Below are 20,539 nucleotides of genomic sequence, written 5' to 3' on the forward strand. Positions count from 1 at the left end.
GGCCTAAACCAGGTAAAGTCGGCTTTTCATAATAAATTGCCCTCGACTAGCGATAAACGTCGATCAACGAGGCTCTACATAATCATTTCATTCTATTAGATTAATATTAATAATCATCGTCCAAATGATAGATTAAATCATCCAATCTAGAGACACTGCTGCCCCAATGGTATCAACCACCAGTTGCTAATAAAATAACAAATTCTCAGGAGTTGTGTCAATTGATTTGATCTATCAGAAGAACAACTCTAATAAAAACGATTCCGGGCGTTACACTCCGGCCCAATCCAATTGTAAATACATTCTTCAACTTTTTTTATACTAAACTCTCACACATGATTCGATGCTTATTTTTTATTCAACTTTGTTGTTATGTTAGAAGCCATTATTAAATTATCCCCAATAACTTTCGATAGTTTTTTTTCATTTAGACCGTTTTTAATAATGCAATAATATAACATAATTTTAACATATTGCGTATATAAATACAACACGCACTCATCATTACTATTTACAACCTTTTTAATAACGATTACCGACAGGACAGGTTTATTCTCTCAACGTATTCCATCGGAAAATTTTCAAGAGTCACTTCAGTTGCATTTTCTACTCAATATTTTTTTTTTCAATTCAAAATTGAAGAAGAGATAAAGAAAACAAGAAATACGTGTACAAAAGTCAGTCTCTCGTCCCAGTTTGACTTCTACGTTGAGTCAATGTCTTTCATGAAAGAACAATAATGATGATAATCGTTACAATAATAATAATAATAATAATAATAATAATAATAATAAAACGTCGGTGAAAATATTGGCTGCGTCACGATAAAATCTTGAAAAATAATTGTCAATGAATTAGGGACTGGCTACGTGTAAGCAACTATCGTATGTCGATTAATACATTTATTTTATTCTTCAATTTTCGGTACCAGTCACCGAAATTATAATCGATACTATCAAAATGTACGGCGTATTTGTAACCACAGGCTTTTGGGTCACGCGGACCTGCGCGGATCTTTGAAGCTAATGTGCTACCGGTCAACAGATAGTTATTGACACTTCGGTTGATTTAGATTTATTAATAATTCGTCATCAAATCTTGGCATTTGTCGTCAGCAGCGTCAATGCCGATTTATCTCAATTGATGATTTTTTTTATTAAGAGGGATTGAGCGGCGCGTGGGCACGGCGGTACATTGAAAAAGGCACAAAGTTATTAAATAAAAATTACAAGGGACAAACGAACGCGAGGAGCCGACGTGCCACAGCACGTGTTTTCCAAATAATTTATCTGGCGGGAAATTTAATATAAATTTCTGAGAAATTAATTGATAAGTCAGGCAAGCAATCTAATCGCTTGAGATGAGAGATTTCATAAATTAACATAACACTGGGAAAAAAGCTACCATTACAGAAACTCAAATGACATGGCAGGACCAGAGATCGACCGAAATATTATTTTCTCCGTTATTCGCGCGACAAATGGCCATTTTTCACTCGGTCATTAATACCTCCAAATATATATTATTATAGATGAGTATTAAGAAGTATACAATTCTAAAAATCATCTTAATGACTAATAATTACTACTTATGACCACAAAAATCAGAAATTCCTTTTTTTTCTTTAATCATTAACGAGGCCGAATGCGCGCTCTACGCGCCCTATTTGAATTTCCCGCCTCAAACATATTGACCAATGAGAAAAAAAATCTGATGTAAGCAGTTTCATTTGTGTGCTTGTTTTTTCATAAATAAGCTATATTAGCATATTAATTATGGAAATTATTTGCCGGCCGATCTCTGATAAGAAAAATGGTAATTCACATAAGTTTATATAAAAAAAAAAAGATAAAAAGAAAAATAATAATTTAATCCATTTTCGTGTTTTCACCAACGATTGGCATTGTGGCAGTTAACGTTCAATTATGGCATATGCTATATCACCCGACCAATATGTCAGAGCCCGCGACACGGAACCATCATCTCTTGTAATGGCTAAGAACAATTACTCAGGCAGAGAAATCGTTTTATCTACAAGTCAATCTACATAATTTCGGCAAAGAATTACTTTCGTCATTTTTTTTTGTCATACGACTTGCAATAGTTAGCTAATTCTCACTTTTTTCGCCTTTCCTCGCAAATCGATAACTATTCATCGTGCTATGTACTGTACACTTATCATTTGAATAGGCTTTAAGCACAGTGAATGAGCCAAACGAAGCTGAGAAGAATCAGAGAATTGATTTTCGAGGCAGCACCACTAGTCTTATTCGTTTTATCGTCTGTATTAATTTTCTCTGTCAATATCGGGGTGTCACCCCCCTTAATGGGGCCCATTCCCGAGCCGGAAGCCTCGTTATCATCGTCGACATCCTCGTCATCACTATTTACAACGATTCCTCGGTTCCAATTTGGGTTAGCACCGCTGCCAGAACCATCTTGCGCCTCGTCAGACAGAAGGGCTCCACTGTCGGGGGCCGATGCCAACTGCAACTGCACCATCTGAGACAAATAAATGATTATTAATTTATTCCATGAGTATCCTCTTTGTGATTTATTATATTTATTCGGCTCAGAGGAGTGGATGGATCAATGAATTTGTTTGATATAGGCTCTCTAATTTGTCTAATTCTCTGATTACCAAATTGAAGGTATATCATAGTTCTAAAATAAATCTTCAAAAGATCAACCGATATTAAAATCAGATATTTTATGATCGAATTACTCACTTGATTTATATGCCGCAACTGATCTATCAGCGCACTTGTGTTTGAATTTCCGTAATTGGGCGTACCAGCGTTTAAAGCCATTGCAAATTCGGGGTTGTATTTCTGGGCGGTTAAGCTTGAATCAACCACTGTCTTGGTGTACCTGCGAAGAAAGCAAAAAACATAATAAGTTCCACTCAAAAATCATGATTGGAGAATTTAGTGTTTCAAAGGTTTTAAGTACTCTGAGTACATCGCGTGTTGCACAAGTAGCTCGAATGGAGTTAGATGGTTTTAATAATTGATCCTTTAATCAAGCCATTTCTTATATTTCCTCGTTAATATTTCCATTTTCGACTCCTACAATTTTATCATTGACAACTTTAAACAAATGTACTCAGAGTTCTAGTACTGCTGAGTGCTAAAGCATTCGTTATTCTATCAAAGCGCACAGGAATGAAAATTCTTCATGAAAAATTATTTTCCATATACGCATCTGAAATTCCATACCGGATGAGATAAAGTTGGTGGGCATTCGGTGTAACGAAAGAGAGATCAAAATATAAGATATGTGCGAAAAAATTGAAGACATGCTTGATTACAGTAGATTAATTGATCCGCAGTAGATAATTATTGCCGAGAAGCCGATAGCCAGTCGCCTTGGGAATTCATCACCCCAGCGATCTCTGACCTTGACCAATAACTCTTGCATCGTTTGCTAAGCTATTGATGACGTTGGTGCAGATTTTGAAAGACAGGAAGCAGCAGGCCAACATGGAGGACATGATAGAACGAAAAAATTGATTTTTTCAAAAGAACTGTAATTGTACATATATGAGCCATTTTCTAGAAATTCCAACAGCTTCCTTAGAATATCTATACACCGCCTGGATTCTCTAGAGTTTTGAAGGAATTTTTTTTCGAAATTTCAACAAATTCCTTGACTTTTCCAGGATTCCAATCGATCGACAAAAAAAACTCCCCCAATTGGCTTGAATCCTCAAATGTATCTACGTCACAGCGAAAAACTGCTCCAATGAATATTCTCTTCTTATTGATTTTCTATTCTCCACCATCGTTAGGCAATTGCCAGAAAGTCTATCTGGGACGGCATTTTTCCGAGATTCATTTGCTAATGACAAGGTCATTAGAGTTGTAAAAATGTAGTCTTTTAACGTCACCAAAACACTTTATCTGCATGAGGATACTAGAGCAAGGGGGAGAGAGGGGAGAGGGGTCGAGATGGGATGATGGCGTAGTCAGTAGGACGCCTAGCCGCCAATGAGTCTGGCATCGAAAGCAAAGAGGCGCCGTTCAGTCGGCTATAGGAGCATAACCAGGTCTTTTCTCTCCTCCACTATCATCTCGTCTTTCGCCAAGTATCTCGTTGTCCCTCTCTTACCACTGACTCGTGGCTCCCGACGCATAACTATTGCGTGCGGAGGGAGTAACATCCACGGCCAAACTATAAAACGTTTCAACTGAACTATTTTCAACGACACCCACTCGCTTTCTGTGGTACAGAAGATCAATACTCTTTGAGTAGCGAGTGGAGCAAAGTAGTTAATCAATTGGAGTAAAATTTAAATTTATTGCATTTATTGATTCATCGAATTTCATATATTTCTTTAAATTTATTTATTGACTTTTTTAGTAATGAACGAGGGCTAAATTGATTTATATGGTATTTATTCTATTTTTGTCTTCATGATTGGATTAATTCATCAATTTTAAGGACTATTTACTACTAATTTAAAGAGCAGCGGCATTGCATGCGATTTAGGAGTTAGGAAATCGTAAAATTTCGGATTTAATGAGGTAAAAACAGCGCATTTTTACTGATAAATACTTTAGCAAGGAGGGATTTAAAAAACCGGCGATGTAAAATTTTATAGGATTAATATAATGCAATGATGATTAATGAGTTATTTATGATTTATACTGACTCTCCAATTCGCTGTCCATTCCAGCAATGCCTTTCGGGATATTCCTCGCATATGGCATCATCAAGTGTACCGTAAAAGGTGCGGGACCTAACGACACTGGCTAAAAAGTTGCCCAGTTGGCTGTGCAGTTGAGTTTGACTGGCACGATGTGCCTGGGCGTTCGGGTGAGGCACTTCGGCGGGATGGTGCTCTAAGCTCGCTGATAACAATGACGATGATGACTGGCTTCCGAATGAGGCCACGACGTCAGATGGTTGGGGTGCTTCCGACATTTTGCTCTCCTTCAGCTCTGCTCGTCCGCACAATTTTCGAACCTAGAAAAGAAATAAGACCTTATTGTTTTTCATTTTATTCCCCTGAGCTATTTTTTTCGGACAGTTGTCACGTGTTAGTTTCGAACATCTAGCTGAAGTACATAATTGCATGATCATTAATGCAATAATTCAAAGATTCATCGGGAAAAAAAATTCTTTGAAAAATTCGTCCATTTTACTCAATTTTTACACTCCGTGAGTCCACGATGTGTTTGGTTTTATAGCATTGCAATGAATACAGAGTACCAGATTCCATCTAATTCGGTTTATTATTTAAATATGGTGTCCATATTGCCTTTCGTTTCCCCAAATAATTAAGTGCTCTCTTCTCGGGTAACTACCACTTTAAATATATTCCCTTGAAATAAGGCAAGATAAACTTGTTTTTCATCTCCGAGTACACGTAAAAAAAATCACCTATCCTAATAAAAGAGCAAACGTGTCACTTTCCAACGGCTCCCGGGATTTATACCGAATTTATCATTATATATACGTCATGCTGAGAATATAGAGACTGCGAAACAAATCGCTACGCAGTCCCACGCGTTTTTGTAATTTATTGTAGGCCGATGGGAGAGAGGGCTGGCAGCAAAGGGAGAAAGGAGTTGAATGGAAAAAAAAGTAGTTTGAGTTGAAAAATCGTTGGCAAATATTTGGCTTCGGGGGACGTTGAGGCACTTCTTGAAGGCCAGGACGCGCCATTGCCAATAGGGGAAACGAGTGGGATGAGGTTGAAACCTTGAATGGTTTCGGGTCAGACACAATATCCAAATTTTCCGGGGGCTTGATTGAGACCGCTTGCAACATTGTGTGGGCGCCAAATTTGCTGGACTTTACTCTTTCTTATTATATCCATCCTCATTACTCTCGCTCACGACGAGGTGCAATATTTCCCAATTATTTAATTAACATTATCACGTGGAAATGTAAATTAATAAATGGTAAATGTCTCTCATTCGGATGAGTTTCATGTTTTATGGCCATGTAACCACTCCTCAATTAAATTTATCATGAAATTCGACGCCCGTCTGGTCTTCCTTTTGTCTGCCTACTCTCTCACTCTATCCCCTTTCTATCAGGTGAGTCACAGTCGGCAATCCAAAATTGTATGATTCATCGGATCTACCCAGCCGTCTTAAACCCCTTAAAAATTGCCAGAAAAAATAGAGGGGATTCCATTTTATTTTCGCTGATCTGGCGAAAGAAACAAAGAGCCATTTAAAAAATTCCCAATATTCACACTATAAATTCAATTTTGAATAGAGGAAAATTTTTTTTTTAAAACAGTGCAATTGCAGAGAAAGAGATATTCTTATAGGCATCACGTGAAAAATGTTGTAGTGGGTTGAAGGAACTCGGCGATACTGGTGTATAAATAGACACCCATTATCGGTCATTTATGCAGGCATTGTGTCCCAATTATGATCATTTCATTCTGGTATTTGGACGGAATAAGAAAAATATTGAAAAAATAAGTGTATTTTTCTATAATTTCATCTCCTTTCTTACCCATCCAATAAATTGTTAATAGACACAATTCAATTAATATATACTCGAATGAATTTGAAAGAAAAATATTCAATTCCATAAATTGAGTAGTGAAGTGGCAAAAGGCGATGAGTCAACTTATTAACCCACAACCGGACACAGCTGCTGTGTGAAAAAGCAACTTTTCAGACTCTCCTCGTAGCTCTAAAATGTCTCCGTTCAAGCTCAGCTCAAGTTAGAACGACTAAAAGAACTTCTAATGAGAAAAAAGAATAGAAAAATTTTGCAGATTAATCGAGTACACAATGCCCAATGTACGGTCTCTCGAGCTCTCATTGATTTCAATGACTCTCATGATGTCGGTCGCCAACGGAAGTGCGATGAAAAGATTTGAAGACTAAACGGCCAACTGGAGTTTGTTAGTCAATATATGTGCACAGGGGGTAAGACGAGTTCAGGTCGAGTTAGCGGCTGACTCAAAAGCCGCCGTGAGTCCAAGCCACTTCGAAAACGCACCGGCAAAGGATGCAAGGAATGCGATGGGCGCGTCTTGCCACCCCTCGTTTTTTCCATTCTCCGTTCTCGGTCTTCCTCCTCCTCCTCCTCTCTCCTTGCATATTCCATCCTCCTTATTGGTATCGTTCCTTCCAGTCATTCTCAGTGGTTGCAATATGAAAAAACGATACAATAAAAAAAATTCTCATCTTTTGGAATGCAGGGTCCAACTTGTCTCTGCATTCCCCGGGTAAATATTTATTCCAAAATATTTGTAGCCGAGAGAACGATAACCAATCCTCCAAGATCCTGGCCAATCCTTTGGACAATGAGCCGTAAAATATTTCACAAAGATGCACAATAATGCTACATCCTTCAGCTTATTCGTTCTGTTCCTCTACGAGCGGATTATTGTGACGACAATTCCTGCGTCATGAGGCAGAAAAAAATATCAAGTGCAGGAGGGACAGAGGCAAAATAAGAAGACTTCTCGAGAAGTGAAAGACAGAAAGCAAAAGAGAGAGAGAGAGAGAGAGAGAGAGAGAGAGAGATGGAAAGGGGGAAAAAACGATCGTTACCTGTCCGGGAAACCTGCAGCCGCATAATGCAAGTACTAACAGAGAGTCACATGGCAACAGCAATCATTCCACCTTGCTTGCTTCATTCTTCTCCGGACCGCCATCCACCCTTTCCCCTTTCGTTTCTTCATTCAGTTATTTTCAAATGCAACGAATAGAAAAGGTAGGTCATCAATGGTGAGTGGGGGGGGGGGGCACAATTTTAAATGGTCTGGTGTTAATACTGTCCCATTTTTTCAATTAATTCTCATTTTTCAAGGTACAAATGTTGTTTGCAATTTATGCTGCTTTATGGGGCATAGCAGGGCTATAGCGGGCCCTCGAGGTATTTTTTTTTACTCTGCGCCGGAATCGAAGAAGATAGACAATAAATAGGTTTTGAAAAAAAAAGTCGGGGCACAGAGAGGAGGGGGGGATGAAAAATTAAGCACGAAGAGAGAGATGGAGCAACGGTGAGAGAGCAGGCTTGAGCTCGATGCGTGCGAGTTCGTTCAGGTATAACAGGTTCGCCTCTGGCCTCCCTTTTATGAAGAGGGGGCCAGGAAGAGGGGTGGGGGCTATGCTTTATTTTTCATGTTGCTTTTCCACTGGTCCTCTTTCATCCACCTCCTCCCACTCGAGTTACCGCCCTCGCGTGCCAACGACAACCATTAGACTTCCCTGTACAGGTATACTAACTCATCTCGGTGCGCACAGATACACGCGTTTATCTCTTCCTTCGATTTTTCTCCGATCTCATTAATTAGACAACGATTTTTCATTCTTTGGTCACCCTGAGGTTTGCTCATTTTAGTGTCACGTAAGTGTAATTAAGAATCAAGTAAATCAACAGTAAAACGGTAAATCGAGATCAATAACTTTTGACTATTAAGTAGGATTGGATGATTTCTGTAGAATCTGGGAAAAATAGCAAACTTTATCGTCTTTAGCCAATAGAGATGCATGAAGACGCATTGAGCAACGTTTAACGTTTAAGGGGAGAATCTAGAGTACGGAAAACCGATGGTGAAAATGATTATATCGACCGTATGGGCGTAAAGCGGCTGGAGGTGAGCCAAAGAATAAGGATAAATGGAGGACACTGCCAATTCTACTTCAAGTGGGTGAGAAAGAGACGGCGAGATAAGACACCAGCACTCCATATCAGGGAGACCACAAGTGAGCAAGAAGAAACCAACTATTGTCAATGAAATTCATCTTACTCTTTAAATTGTTGAAATTATTCCTTAGCTGGCTATTGATTGTAGATATACAAAATTCTATAAAATTCAAGGATTCCCTTGAAAATATTAGGGCAATGGTGAGAATAATTCGGTGACAATTGCGTAAAATCATATTTCATTACAAAAGATATGTAATTTTGATAGAATATTTCTCTCCAAGCACTGTCCATTAAAAATTTCTGAATTTACTGAGATAGAGGGAAAATATCTTTATTTCCTATTATATTTCACTCTGCTTTCATGTATTTTTTCGTTTATTACTGTACAATTGGATCCATCCAATAGTAACACGTATAGGAAACAACTATTTGAAACAGAAATAGAAGGGGCAAAAAAGGATGAAAGAATTGCCTGGGATAAATTTATCGAACAGCCGTGGGGTGAAAGTACTTGGATTGCTGTTTCGCTTGTTCATGTTCCCCAAGTCAGTATATAGCTAGCTATATGCACTGATTGAACGCGAAAAAACGTTCAACTCTTTTGGCTGTCTCTTCGTCCTGGCACAGAATGCATAACAACTGTGCTCGAAAGACAGTTTTATACGACAGGTCAGACTTTTCCGTCTGGCCGAATGGCTTATCAAACTCTTTTCTTGCACTTCTTTGGACTGAACATGAAAGTTTATTAAGCGAGAGTTCATTCATATTATGGCTTAAAATAGTATATTTCATCGCACAGTGTGAAAAAAGATTGTGTAGCCTCTTGAAAGGAAGTAGCCATATATGCAGCCAACAAAGTATAGAGATACTTTAGTAAATGCCAGTGGAGGATGAAGTTGAACACAGATAATGGGATTCACTCTGGTATCGCCTGTTGAGAGGAGTATCGAGGATAGTCAACTCACTCTTTGCTATTCTCTAGTCCTCTTCTTCCTGTTCACCATCTATTACCCCAGCTACATACATACAGCTCCTCCGCATAGGTTTGAGGTAACAGGAATGCAGATTTTTAATATAACGGTAGCGACAAATTTTCCATTTACAACTGGAAAATTGTTTTTTTTTCACAATTTTTCTAAATCCAAAGTAAGCGGAAGACAGGTGTTGTATTGCGTATACTCTAGGTTTTTTTTTACTCATAAAATAGCCAAGTTTATAAATAAGCAATTAATTTTATCGAAGGGAATTCAATTGAAAACTAAAATGGCAATCTTCCAAGGCTTCCATTCGGAAGCAAACACGATAAATTAAGGACAACTCCAATAATTAGAAATCAATCTAAGATAATTTCCGATGGTGCTGGGAATTTTATGCAAACTTCGACCTAACGAGGGGGAGGAGGTGAAGGAAATCGATTCTCCCACAGTGTAGGCACTCAAACAAGATAAAAAAGGAAGTATAAAAGAGAAAAAGCAGAAATGAACATTGAAAAAGAGCATAAACGAGAGGAAGGAAGGAATCCGGAATAAAAGAAGACAGGGAAAGAAGGACACATGAAAAGGGGCGCCCTACGGCAGTGCCGTAGCCATGTCCCCATACCTCCTGCCTATTCACAGGATAACACAATATATATATATATATATATATATATATATCTATACATATAGGAGGAGGAAGGGCGGGGGGCTTTGAAGGGTTTGCGAAGAATAATAATGAGTAAGACACCACACGACACGAGAATTGGACTGGGAGGTGGCTAGTGGAGGGAGTGGGAACATACCAGGTTGAAGTGAGACGAATAAACAAGTTGGCGGTGTAGTGGAAAGGACGCCGCGTGCGACTAAGAGGTATGAGGTCTAGTACAAACCTGCCGCGACGAATAATAATGAGGGTTAAGGGCACAGAAGGGGTGGGAGGGAGAGGCTACGCCAGGAGATGCCACTTTGAGGCAAACGTAGATGAAGAAATATTAACTCGATTAACTGTTAAGAGCCAACTGGACCACACTGGGATATCCTATTAACAATCGCTTGGAATATGATTTTCGGGGCGGTTCACCAGCCTCAGAGGATGCCAAGTGAGGCCAAAGGCCACGCGGAATGCAGACACGTAATGCACGCAGAATGCGCCTACGCCTACAGGGACCAGTGGAATCACGAGGAGGACTCGTTCATTCTTCCTCGCACACTTTTCTCTCTTCAACATTTTTTATTTCTCTTTCATTCTTATGCATATACATTGTAGAGCTGTTTGAGGGGAAGAAATTGTAAGGAATGAGAGGGCGAGAGTGTTGGCAGTTTTGTGGCTTTACTGGCGCTTCGTCAGTATCGCTGTGGTCGTCAAATTATTAGTGGAATTGGGTACCCCGGTTGATCGTGGGAGCCCGACCCCCCTTGGCGACGAACATTCCTCTATACAGGTAGTACCTCACAGAAGGAGAGAATATAGAGAAATAAAGAACTCGAGCATTCTTCTCATCGCCCCCTCAACTATACTTTTCAGTTCCGTTTCTTTTACGTTTCCATTATTTTCATTAAAAATCAATGCCATTTTTTTCACGTCCTAAATATCTTCATATCTAAATAATTGGTCTTTCTTTTTTAATATCCTGAAAGTTTCTCTTTGACACACGGTTAATTCAATTGAAAGATTAAATTATTGACATCAGGAGACGAAGTCAACGATTACATTAACAGTTAAAAAACACCCAGGAGGATACAAGACATATACAGTCTCATGGTCTCGGGCTCTAACGCTGGGTTCGTGTTGGCGTTCACACGGGGCTACCCGTGTGAAACTTTTAATTAAGAGTCGAACCGGCGCCTACTTCGCCGAACGAGTTCGGTGTGGATCCGAACAAGCAAAACTCAGAGCTTAATGTGTATGTGTATGTATGTGAAAGAAGACAAGAAGATAAAGAGAAGGGTAAAAGGAAAAAGGAAACCGTCTCGATCGGAGAACACGTTTTTTTTCAATCTCCTTTTTCTTTATTTTCTTTTCCATTTTGATTGGACTTGATCTCTCATTTACTCGTTTTTTTTTGCATTCATTGGACTTACACTTACACTAGCAGTATAACTGAGCGTCTGGTTTATGCTTGATTTTTTATAATTAATCCATCGCCACAGTGAGGAAAGAATAGAGTTGAACGGAAGAATTATCTTTTGAAAGGTTAAAACAATGAAATTCTATTTTTTCAGTGTAAATGAAAGACTGGCGAATGGTACTTCCATTGCGTGTAGAATTTAATTCATCGAGTTTGTCCAGAGTTGAGTTTGCTTAGGCCGCCCAAACAGCCGGGCAGCCTCCATTCGTCTGGCATTTGAGAGAGAAAGAGAATTGGAATTGGAAAAAACAAAATGAAATTAAAGTTCACCTCGTTTTGTGCCCACATGCACAGTAGAAACCGAATAACCGCAGTACATTGTGAGATTGAGTGTAAGATAGAGATATAAAACGGCCACTTCAGTGAGCTCACCTTCTCCTCGAGCGAAGGGCCATTCTCCATAGCGTGCATTATGGCATCAGAAATGCGAGTATCCAACTGTCTGACTGCTCTCTCAGCATTCAACCCGAGTGGATCTGTTCTGCCATCAACAGCAACAACGAGCCTCTCAACGGTCTCTACGTAACCGGACCAGGCTAGATCCAACTGAGACGCTGGCTCAGTCAAGCAGCCCCTTTGAACATTATTTTTCACGACTTTTAGCAATTGACTAGAGTATGGTTCATGTATATACATAAAGATATATTAGATATTGAATCAATTCCTTCCAAACAAAGCTTGTAACATAATAATGTGATAATAATGTGATCGGTGATCCCACTAACTTGGAATCCATCCCTATCTTAGATTTCATAATTCGCTCTTTAGAAGCTAGTCAAAATCGTCAGACTCGGGAAAAGTAGTAAAATAATTTTTTTTTACCAATGTACCATATCTTAGCGATGCGGCCAAAAACGCTAGATATTTTTAAAAGGGATAACCCTTTGAAAAAGACATAAAAAAAATGGAAAATAATATTGTCGTTTGAAATATTATCTCCTTTACCTCATGACGTTTGTGCACAGACCACTGCACGGACGAACTGCAGAGCCGTGTCCCGAGCATTTTGAACAGTATGTCATTTTGAGTAATGCCTCGTAGCACGCAGTTTGCTGTGGACTAGTGCCATAAAACAGGACGGTATCTGTTTTATCCAACACTGTTTTACCTAATGTTAACGCTTGGACAAGCACACGAGTAGCTTCTAAACTCTTGCTCACTGAGCGTGATATCTGCTTAGGAATATCACCAAATGGCTGGATCTCCTCAATAGCGTCGTAGAGACAGTTTTTGAATTTATCAGTGAAGTCTTGCTGACGTGGATTAACTGCGTGATGATAGGCTATTGGAAAGAGACGAGTGAAGAACTCGGTGAAACGTTTCTGAAGCATTTCACGGGTGAGTGGCTGTTGGAGGGTGTCTGGAGTGTTGCTGGGCGAGACATAGTCGATCATTGCTTGGTAAAGTGCTTTGATTGATGGCCTGCTGAGCAGTGACATCGAAAGGTAGACCTGCTCGAACAGAGTAAGCGTCTTGTTTTCCGATTGACGGGCCAGTGTTGTCACAGTCTCTGAAATTTAAGTCATTATTCATTAGTACCTTATCTGGGGGGCCGATGAAAGGTGAAGCTAAGAGATTATTAAACACAAGTGGATGATCACAATGTCTGTTCGTTGCTAACATGTGCTTCCGAACCGACTCGACACCCTTTGCAATCTTTATTTTTTGTAACTGTTAATTTTGTGCTTTATTATTAAAAACCAGCAATGCCTATGACTTTGTTGAATTGAAAATTTTTAGTTTGATGATCTTTACTCAAAAGATTTTCAGATGGATACAGACATCGGTGGTTTTTTCAGAACTCGATTCTGAATTATTACTAATCTTCTGTTTGGAAGCAAAAGCGATGATATTTATTAAAATTTATGAATAAAGTTGACACTTTAACAGCTCCGGCCTCTTTTCTCTCAATTAACATTCATTCCCCCCACTCGCTGGCCTGTGAGAAGAACTAATTTTCCCTGCCGGGAGCTATTCGCACCAATAATTACACTTTTTCCCCCACATGACAGTAGGAAAAAAAAAAAAAAGAGGCGACAAGCTGATTGTACAAGTGTGGTCGTTGGCATTAGTTGGTTTTTTCTCTTTTTTTGTCTATCCATTCTCTTTCAATATCGATTACAATCAATTAGCCACAAGTGGTACCACTTGGCTACAAGTATACCCTCGAAGAAACGGAAAGTGAGGCGGTACAAGTGGGAGCATCTGTGCTCAATGAACAAAGAGATACGGGTTTGTCAACTGATGGATATTTTTTTTCTCATGAAAACAAACTATTGTAAATGCCTCATGAAATAATTAGTAAATAGGGGAGATCCACAACCACCAGGTTTTCTGCTGTTTCTCCCGTTAAATCATTGTGTATGTTAATGTGAATTCTCGCGGTAATTTTCGACGCTTTTACGTTGATTCATTTTTAAAAGCCCCATTGAACCCTAATCAAATGGATTTTATGCATTTGACTCAATAATCCAATATTGGCGAGAAATCTTTATATGTGCAGTTTTCATTTTGTCGCTCATCTTTTTTTTCAGTCGGAAAAAACGGGTATGCTTTTTTTTTTCACCATGAATAATTGTACTTGCATTTGAGTCGATCAATGGAGCCTATTAATATCTATATTCACGACAAAAGTCGTGCATTAGCATGAGGCTTCCATTCGGAAGCAAAAGGAATAACATATGAGTGAGCTGAGCATTTGAAGAGTGATCAAATTCCGTGGCTAGGTGGGCACTACAAAAATACTCTTTCGGAAGTTGTAAAAATAACCTAAAGCTAAATACACGCTGTGTAATATAATGCATACACGAGAGACAGGTCACAGAGCAGAAGAGGAACTTGGCCAGGTTGTCGTGGTAACGACACGCGCTAAAACCCTCACTCTGTGCTTCGTTGAGTCTATTCGCCTTCCAACCTTCAACCTTTCCTCTGCCTCGGCGGTTTCTCCACCTCCTTCATCATCATCTCATTCTACATGTTCGAAAGAGCATGAACATTTTTCGGTTATGACTGATGAATAATTGTTAATTCTTACACAGTTATTTGAGATGTTGCGATGAAGTCAGATGTTTGCGTGACTCCATTGTAGCGATGATTAATCCGTATTTATTTAGAATCCAGCGGCTGGTATATGCGTGCATATACTGCGGAATTGTGTCTACTCTGTCTCATTGGGCGTCATAATCCACATAAATGTAGCGCACTGTGGATGGGTGGAAAGAAGCTCGGGTTTCGAGTATAAACCATGAAAATGTGAATGCCCCCGGTGACTGAAGCTCGACTGATGTCAGCCTTGCAGTCGAATAAAGCCTCTGTGCTTTATTACTCTGTACCGAACCAAATGCGCGCCCTATTTGCATTTCCCGCCTCAAACATATTGACCAATGAGGAAAAAGTCTATGTGGCTAACTTAATTTAATTTATGTGCGTGTGCTTTCTTATAATAGAATAGAGATAGAACAGGAGATCACCAAGGATATCGCGTGCAAAATCTTTTCGACGCATTCGATCTTCGTAAACTATCGACTCTACTGTGACCGCATAAATAATATTATCTTTATCTTTCATGGTGAACACCTGAATGCATCAAAAATAGCAAGCCGGCAGTGGCGACCCAGTTTAATATTTCTACCAACACTTTAACACTGCTTTCAGACATATATATATATATATATATATATGTATAAATATATATATTTTTTAACGCAGGGAGAATGTTGTGGAAAAGTTTTCATTTATTCTGCTACAGGACTATATTTTTCATTGAAAAAAGGCAAGGGCGCGACGCCACAGCGCTACATTCATTTACGGCGTCGGAATAAATGAATCTCACATTATCCCTATTTATATATTAATCTCTCATGTGAATAGAGAGCGCAGAGGACTGCGGGGAAAATGCGCACTTTGTATGCAATGCGTTCGTTGCGAATCAAATGCTTGATACCATCGGTCATTAGTGAAGCATTTTCTTTGTATCAAAAGATAGAATAAAAAAACAGTACGACGAATAAACGTGCGACGAGACATAGATACTCATTCATACTGATTGCTGATTATGCCAGAACATTTGATTCAATGAATTAGGCCGAAAATCGAGAGACTGTAAATGCATGAGGAGAAATTTAATGCACTTGGGACATGAATTCAGCACACGTTTGTCCTCGAATTGAACCGTCGATTTGTCGAGTCGAGATTGCATGTGGATCTCCAACTGGTAGTTTCCTACATACTTATATAGGCGTTTGAAATAGGGAGGTATAGGATCTTCGAGGATTCGAGATTCCACGTACAATGCCCCACGAGTAGGCGTTTTCCTCACAGATATTCCACTTTACCGTTCAATTTCTTAAGCCTACTCGATATATTATGCTCCTTTACTTTGGGGCAAATTCGTGGACAAATCGCGCTGATAAATATAGGAGGTGGTGAAAAAATAGCCCAGGTTAGTTATGCATAAGGCAATCGATGCCCCTTCTTTTAACATGGAATTTGTCAGTGTATGGACACGAGTGGCTCAACGGTGATCTAATTAGAAAAAATAAAATAACATTGTTCTGATGAATAATCTGCTTTGTCCCTACCTCTCCTATTTACCATGGAGTGTCAGTAATCAAGCAATATGATTGCTGTAAACGTTTTAACTAATCGATCTCCCGGCTCACGTAGTGCAATTGACTTTAGCTATGCAACTATGCATACACAATTCCGTGAATACCAAGTGTGAAATATTCCATGGCTCGTTAAACGATTTGCTGGGCGGAGACATATTCAGTAAAAATTACCGAACAATTCACGTAAATCGCAATGGCGAATGGCTTTCTGACAATTTTTACAAGAATGGAAGAGAAAAAATCGGAAAGATTCAGAGAATTTCGAGGTTGGTGACCGATTAAAGAATAAAATTGCCGCATGAATTTCACAGACAAAGTGAAATATCATCACACGGTTTTTTCCCAAAAAATCATTTGTAATCGATATTAGGTGTAATATCGTCGCACCTGTTAAGGTTCATCCTCGTCTCTCCTTAATTTCACTGGCCAATACACAAATTTTAAATCTATTCTCACGAGATGCTGCATGTGCACAATTACCGTCTCGCAAGAACATACACGAGGGAGTATTCTCACGTGTAGTGCATACATCTACACCAGGGAATGTTGGTTGCAGGCGTGCGCGATAGCATTTCGCCAGGGCTCATTCGCATTGTGCGATGTGGCCTTATATGGCAAATATATAAGAGGGGATACGGGCGAGAAAGCGAAAACCGTCGTCTTTCTTTCGAATTTCGTACTCCTCTTTCCTCATCTTCCTGCTCTCAAGCCTCCACTACTCGGACGTTTGGGGCTTCGCCCTGGTATGGTGCACGGTACCATCGGCTACTTTTACCAGTACAGGCGTCGACGCACATGCATCCCAAACTGGTCTCGTCCTGTCTCGCTTTTATATTCGTTTTAAACATCGGCGTTCCATAGGCACGCTCAACCGCATTTTTCTCTTTTATATCTTCGTGCTGTCTTTCGTCGAACGGGCATACCATCCCTTCTACTTCTCTTTCTCCCTGTCCTCTCGCGAGCGAAAAATTTACTCGAATTAAATCGATTGACCGTTCTCGATGAAGGACATAAGTGTAACAAAACCATTTGGAAAAACTACATTGTCATTGTGCACTTGCAAAAATTATTGGCACAATTTTCAATGGCAATGTATAGATAATTTTTATCAAATTTTCTTCTTAATGCACTATCGTCTCACGAGGGAGAGATAAGGCTAGGAAATTTAATGCTGTCAACTCACCCCTCAAGGCATCGGCCGTTGTCGCTAAAAGGCCCTGGAGGCTGCGACTGTGATGATGTATTAAATTGTGAAAATCCGCTTTCGCCTGTTGTCGAAGTTGATCCTCAGACAGACGATTGCAGCATGGCCCACCGCACGTGGCTAAAAAATAAAATAAAACATTCACCTTTTTCGTATGATGTAAATTACATGATATCAATCGCTCAAAAGTTTTTGTGTTTGATATGATGATAAAAAAAAAACATTTCCTCATAATTCCTCCTCATTTACTATGATACTTCGCAACTTAAATATCATTATGATAAATCAACCGAGAAAATGATATGTTCATCCAAACCGTAATATCCACAGAGTTGAGGATTAAATCAACGATAACGGTGCTTGAGTATATTTACAAAATGGAGAGTCTGAGTTCTGTTGACATATTGGAGGTTAATCCATTGTCACGGAGTTTGCAGGTGTGCTCATGGCAACTACCTACCTACCACTCTCCCGTGGGATATCAAACTGTTGGAGAGTAGAGGGTATACAAATAGTAACCGTGAGAGAATGAGAGAGAAAATACTAGATATACGTTGGTACACAAGAGGTCGTGTGGAAACTGCCAGTGTGACCTCGTCCTCGGGATACACGTACTCAACACAAGAGCATATTTCTCCTCTTCTCTTTCAATGTTCTCCTTGATTCGGCCTGGTGATCAGTTTTATGTACAGTATCTGGCCATATAGTATTGGAGGGATGTACGCGCCCAACTACTCACTTCTCCTATGGTTTATACTGTGGGGTGGAGTGGGTGGGGGAGGTATAATGATACACGCTATGCGCTTTGAATCTGAGCTATGGCCCCGCTGTACCCCAGAGTTGCTGCTCTCCTGTTGTTCCACACTAGTCGTATATCTATCGGACATATACATAGACATACCCGGAAGCATTTCTAACCCGCGAGAGCTCTCATCCACTATCTATTATACTGCAAATATGTGAATAGCCCGCCTGTCCAGCCAGCGATTGATTTTTTTTTTTTTTGTTACATCTCAAGAGATCAAGACGAGAAATGTCATCTTTTCATCCCATTAATAGAATTACATAAATGACAATGGATAGCAAAAATGGCTATTGCTTTTTTCAACTAGAAGAATTAATTTTTCAATAGTTTAAATTCCATTTCTACACACAAACCTTGATAGAATAATAATAATTTCTATGGTTTCTCTGGCAGTTCAATGCCGAATGGGGTACAATAGGTAGCCCAGACAAGACTCAATGTATGGATAAAATTGAAAAAAATTATATGTATGAGTAATGCTCCATTGATTTGTTAATTAGTCTCCCTCACTCTCTCTCTCTCTCTCTCCATCGATTCCCAGACGATCTGTTAAGAATAGTTTAATCAGTCTGAATGAGCGTGTCAGCTGTGTGGAGAAAGCACTAAACGACTGGGGGGAGATTAGACGGCTCGGTTGCCACGACCGAGGCACACAGTGTGCAGCTAATGCGCGAAGATGTGGTTTGATCGTCTAAGTACAACTCTCATTCGGCATTCAACATCTTGTCCTCATTATTATATAACGATAATTCAATTGTCATTTTTTAGAGACAAAGCAAAACAGCAATGCGGTGAATAGGACATTTTCAATGGGTAAATGCTGATGGCACAGTAGAGAAAAAAGAGATGATTACGATTAGATCCGGTTACAAGATCTCTCGACACGTCCAGACGATAGACTGAGATTATTATTCGGCACGCGCCAGCAACAACGTATCGTAGGTTAAGAATAAAGATTCAAAAGGTTAATCTTTTTTTTCTCCTTTCTTCTCTTTCTCTCTCTCTCTCGCTCGCTCTTTTAAATTCAACCGACTCAAATTCATACTCTCACAATGCGATATTTAATCTTTTCCGTCTTTCGTCTCGTTTGCTTTATGAATTCTTTTCTCCATTACTCGCGTCATTTTTCTCTGCAATACTTCACGAGACTTTTTATTGAACCGAAGATTCGGACGATTGAAAAATCAGCTTCGACTGGAAAAGTTAATTTTATGTTAAAAAGAAACCCATAATGGATAGATTCAATTTCGAGGACGGAAACGATAAAGTTGCTTCATTGAAAAAAACAAATAATTGTCATTGTAAAGCTAGAAAATTATAAATCAAATTAATTAATAGATTTAAAAAATTATTACTTCATCATTATTTCAGTTACTAAATTATGTGTAAAAATGAGAATGTCATCCTTACTTGCTGTTACGTTCTCTCTGCTGATGCTGGAAAAATCAATCGTGATATTTTTACTCTCAAAAAAGGGCCTGACGATTTCGCAATTGCCAGCAGTGGCATTGCCACCACCGTGACGATCCGCAGATCTTGTTGATCGGCAAATTACACCATTAACGCACAGGCACAAAAACACTGCGACTGGTAGACGCATTTTACTCTCGTTTCTCTAATCGCTTCTTCTGAATTAACTCAACTTTGAAAATTTCAATTTACTAAGAAAAAAAAAACAAAAACTATTGAGGCTCTCTACTCAATCAACACAACAAAGTTAAAATAAACTCCACCAATAAATAATGCCGTCACGTTTAACCAACATTTGGATTTCTTTTATTAGTCAACGATCGACTCATTCATATTGCCTCAATGATGATTTTTCGTCTGTTACGATGAGCAACGTCATGAGATGTGTGTTTGTACATTTAATAAAGAATATCTCAAGTGTCATTTAGGGGAATAATCTCCGAATAGCTTTTTAACTCACTGATTTCATCGCATTAATTATAATCACTCGCTACATCACACAGAATGAGTTTGTCAAATGTTGAGGGTTTTTAGCGAAATTTGTTCTCCTCAAAGAGATTGTCAGAGAGAGACTGCCGGCGCACAACTGAATGGATTTCAATCCGCTAACTCATGAAAATCTGCGACTGTGCACTGCAGCAGCACTGTAGCACTTGTTTCGCGACAGCGGCCGGCAGAGTGAGGGGAAAGCAATCGCATGGAGGCGCCACTAG

General features: G+C 39.3%; 1 protein-coding gene across 1 annotated transcript; it reads right to left on the reverse strand.

Moving 5' to 3' along the window:
- Positions 1-887: 887 nt before the first annotated feature.
- Positions 888-20,429, reverse strand: Dally (division abnormally delayed). The gene is made up of 7 exons (XM_064116496.1): positions 19,767-20,429; positions 17,531-17,671; positions 12,683-13,247; positions 12,110-12,311; positions 4,655-4,968; positions 2,730-2,871; positions 888-2,502 (listed from the first exon to the last, which is right to left on the reverse strand). The coding sequence occupies exons 1-7, from the start codon at positions 19,954-19,956 to the stop codon at positions 2,194-2,196; spliced, it is 1,863 nt and encodes a 620-aa protein (XP_063972566.1). The 5' UTR covers positions 19,957-20,429; the 3' UTR covers positions 888-2,193.
- Positions 20,430-20,539: the final 110 nt, after the last annotated feature.

This window comes from Diachasmimorpha longicaudata, chromosome 3, assembly GCF_034640455.1.
Source record: "Diachasmimorpha longicaudata isolate KC_UGA_2023 chromosome 3, iyDiaLong2, whole genome shotgun sequence".
NCBI lineage: Eukaryota > Metazoa > Arthropoda > Insecta > Hymenoptera > Braconidae > Diachasmimorpha > Diachasmimorpha longicaudata.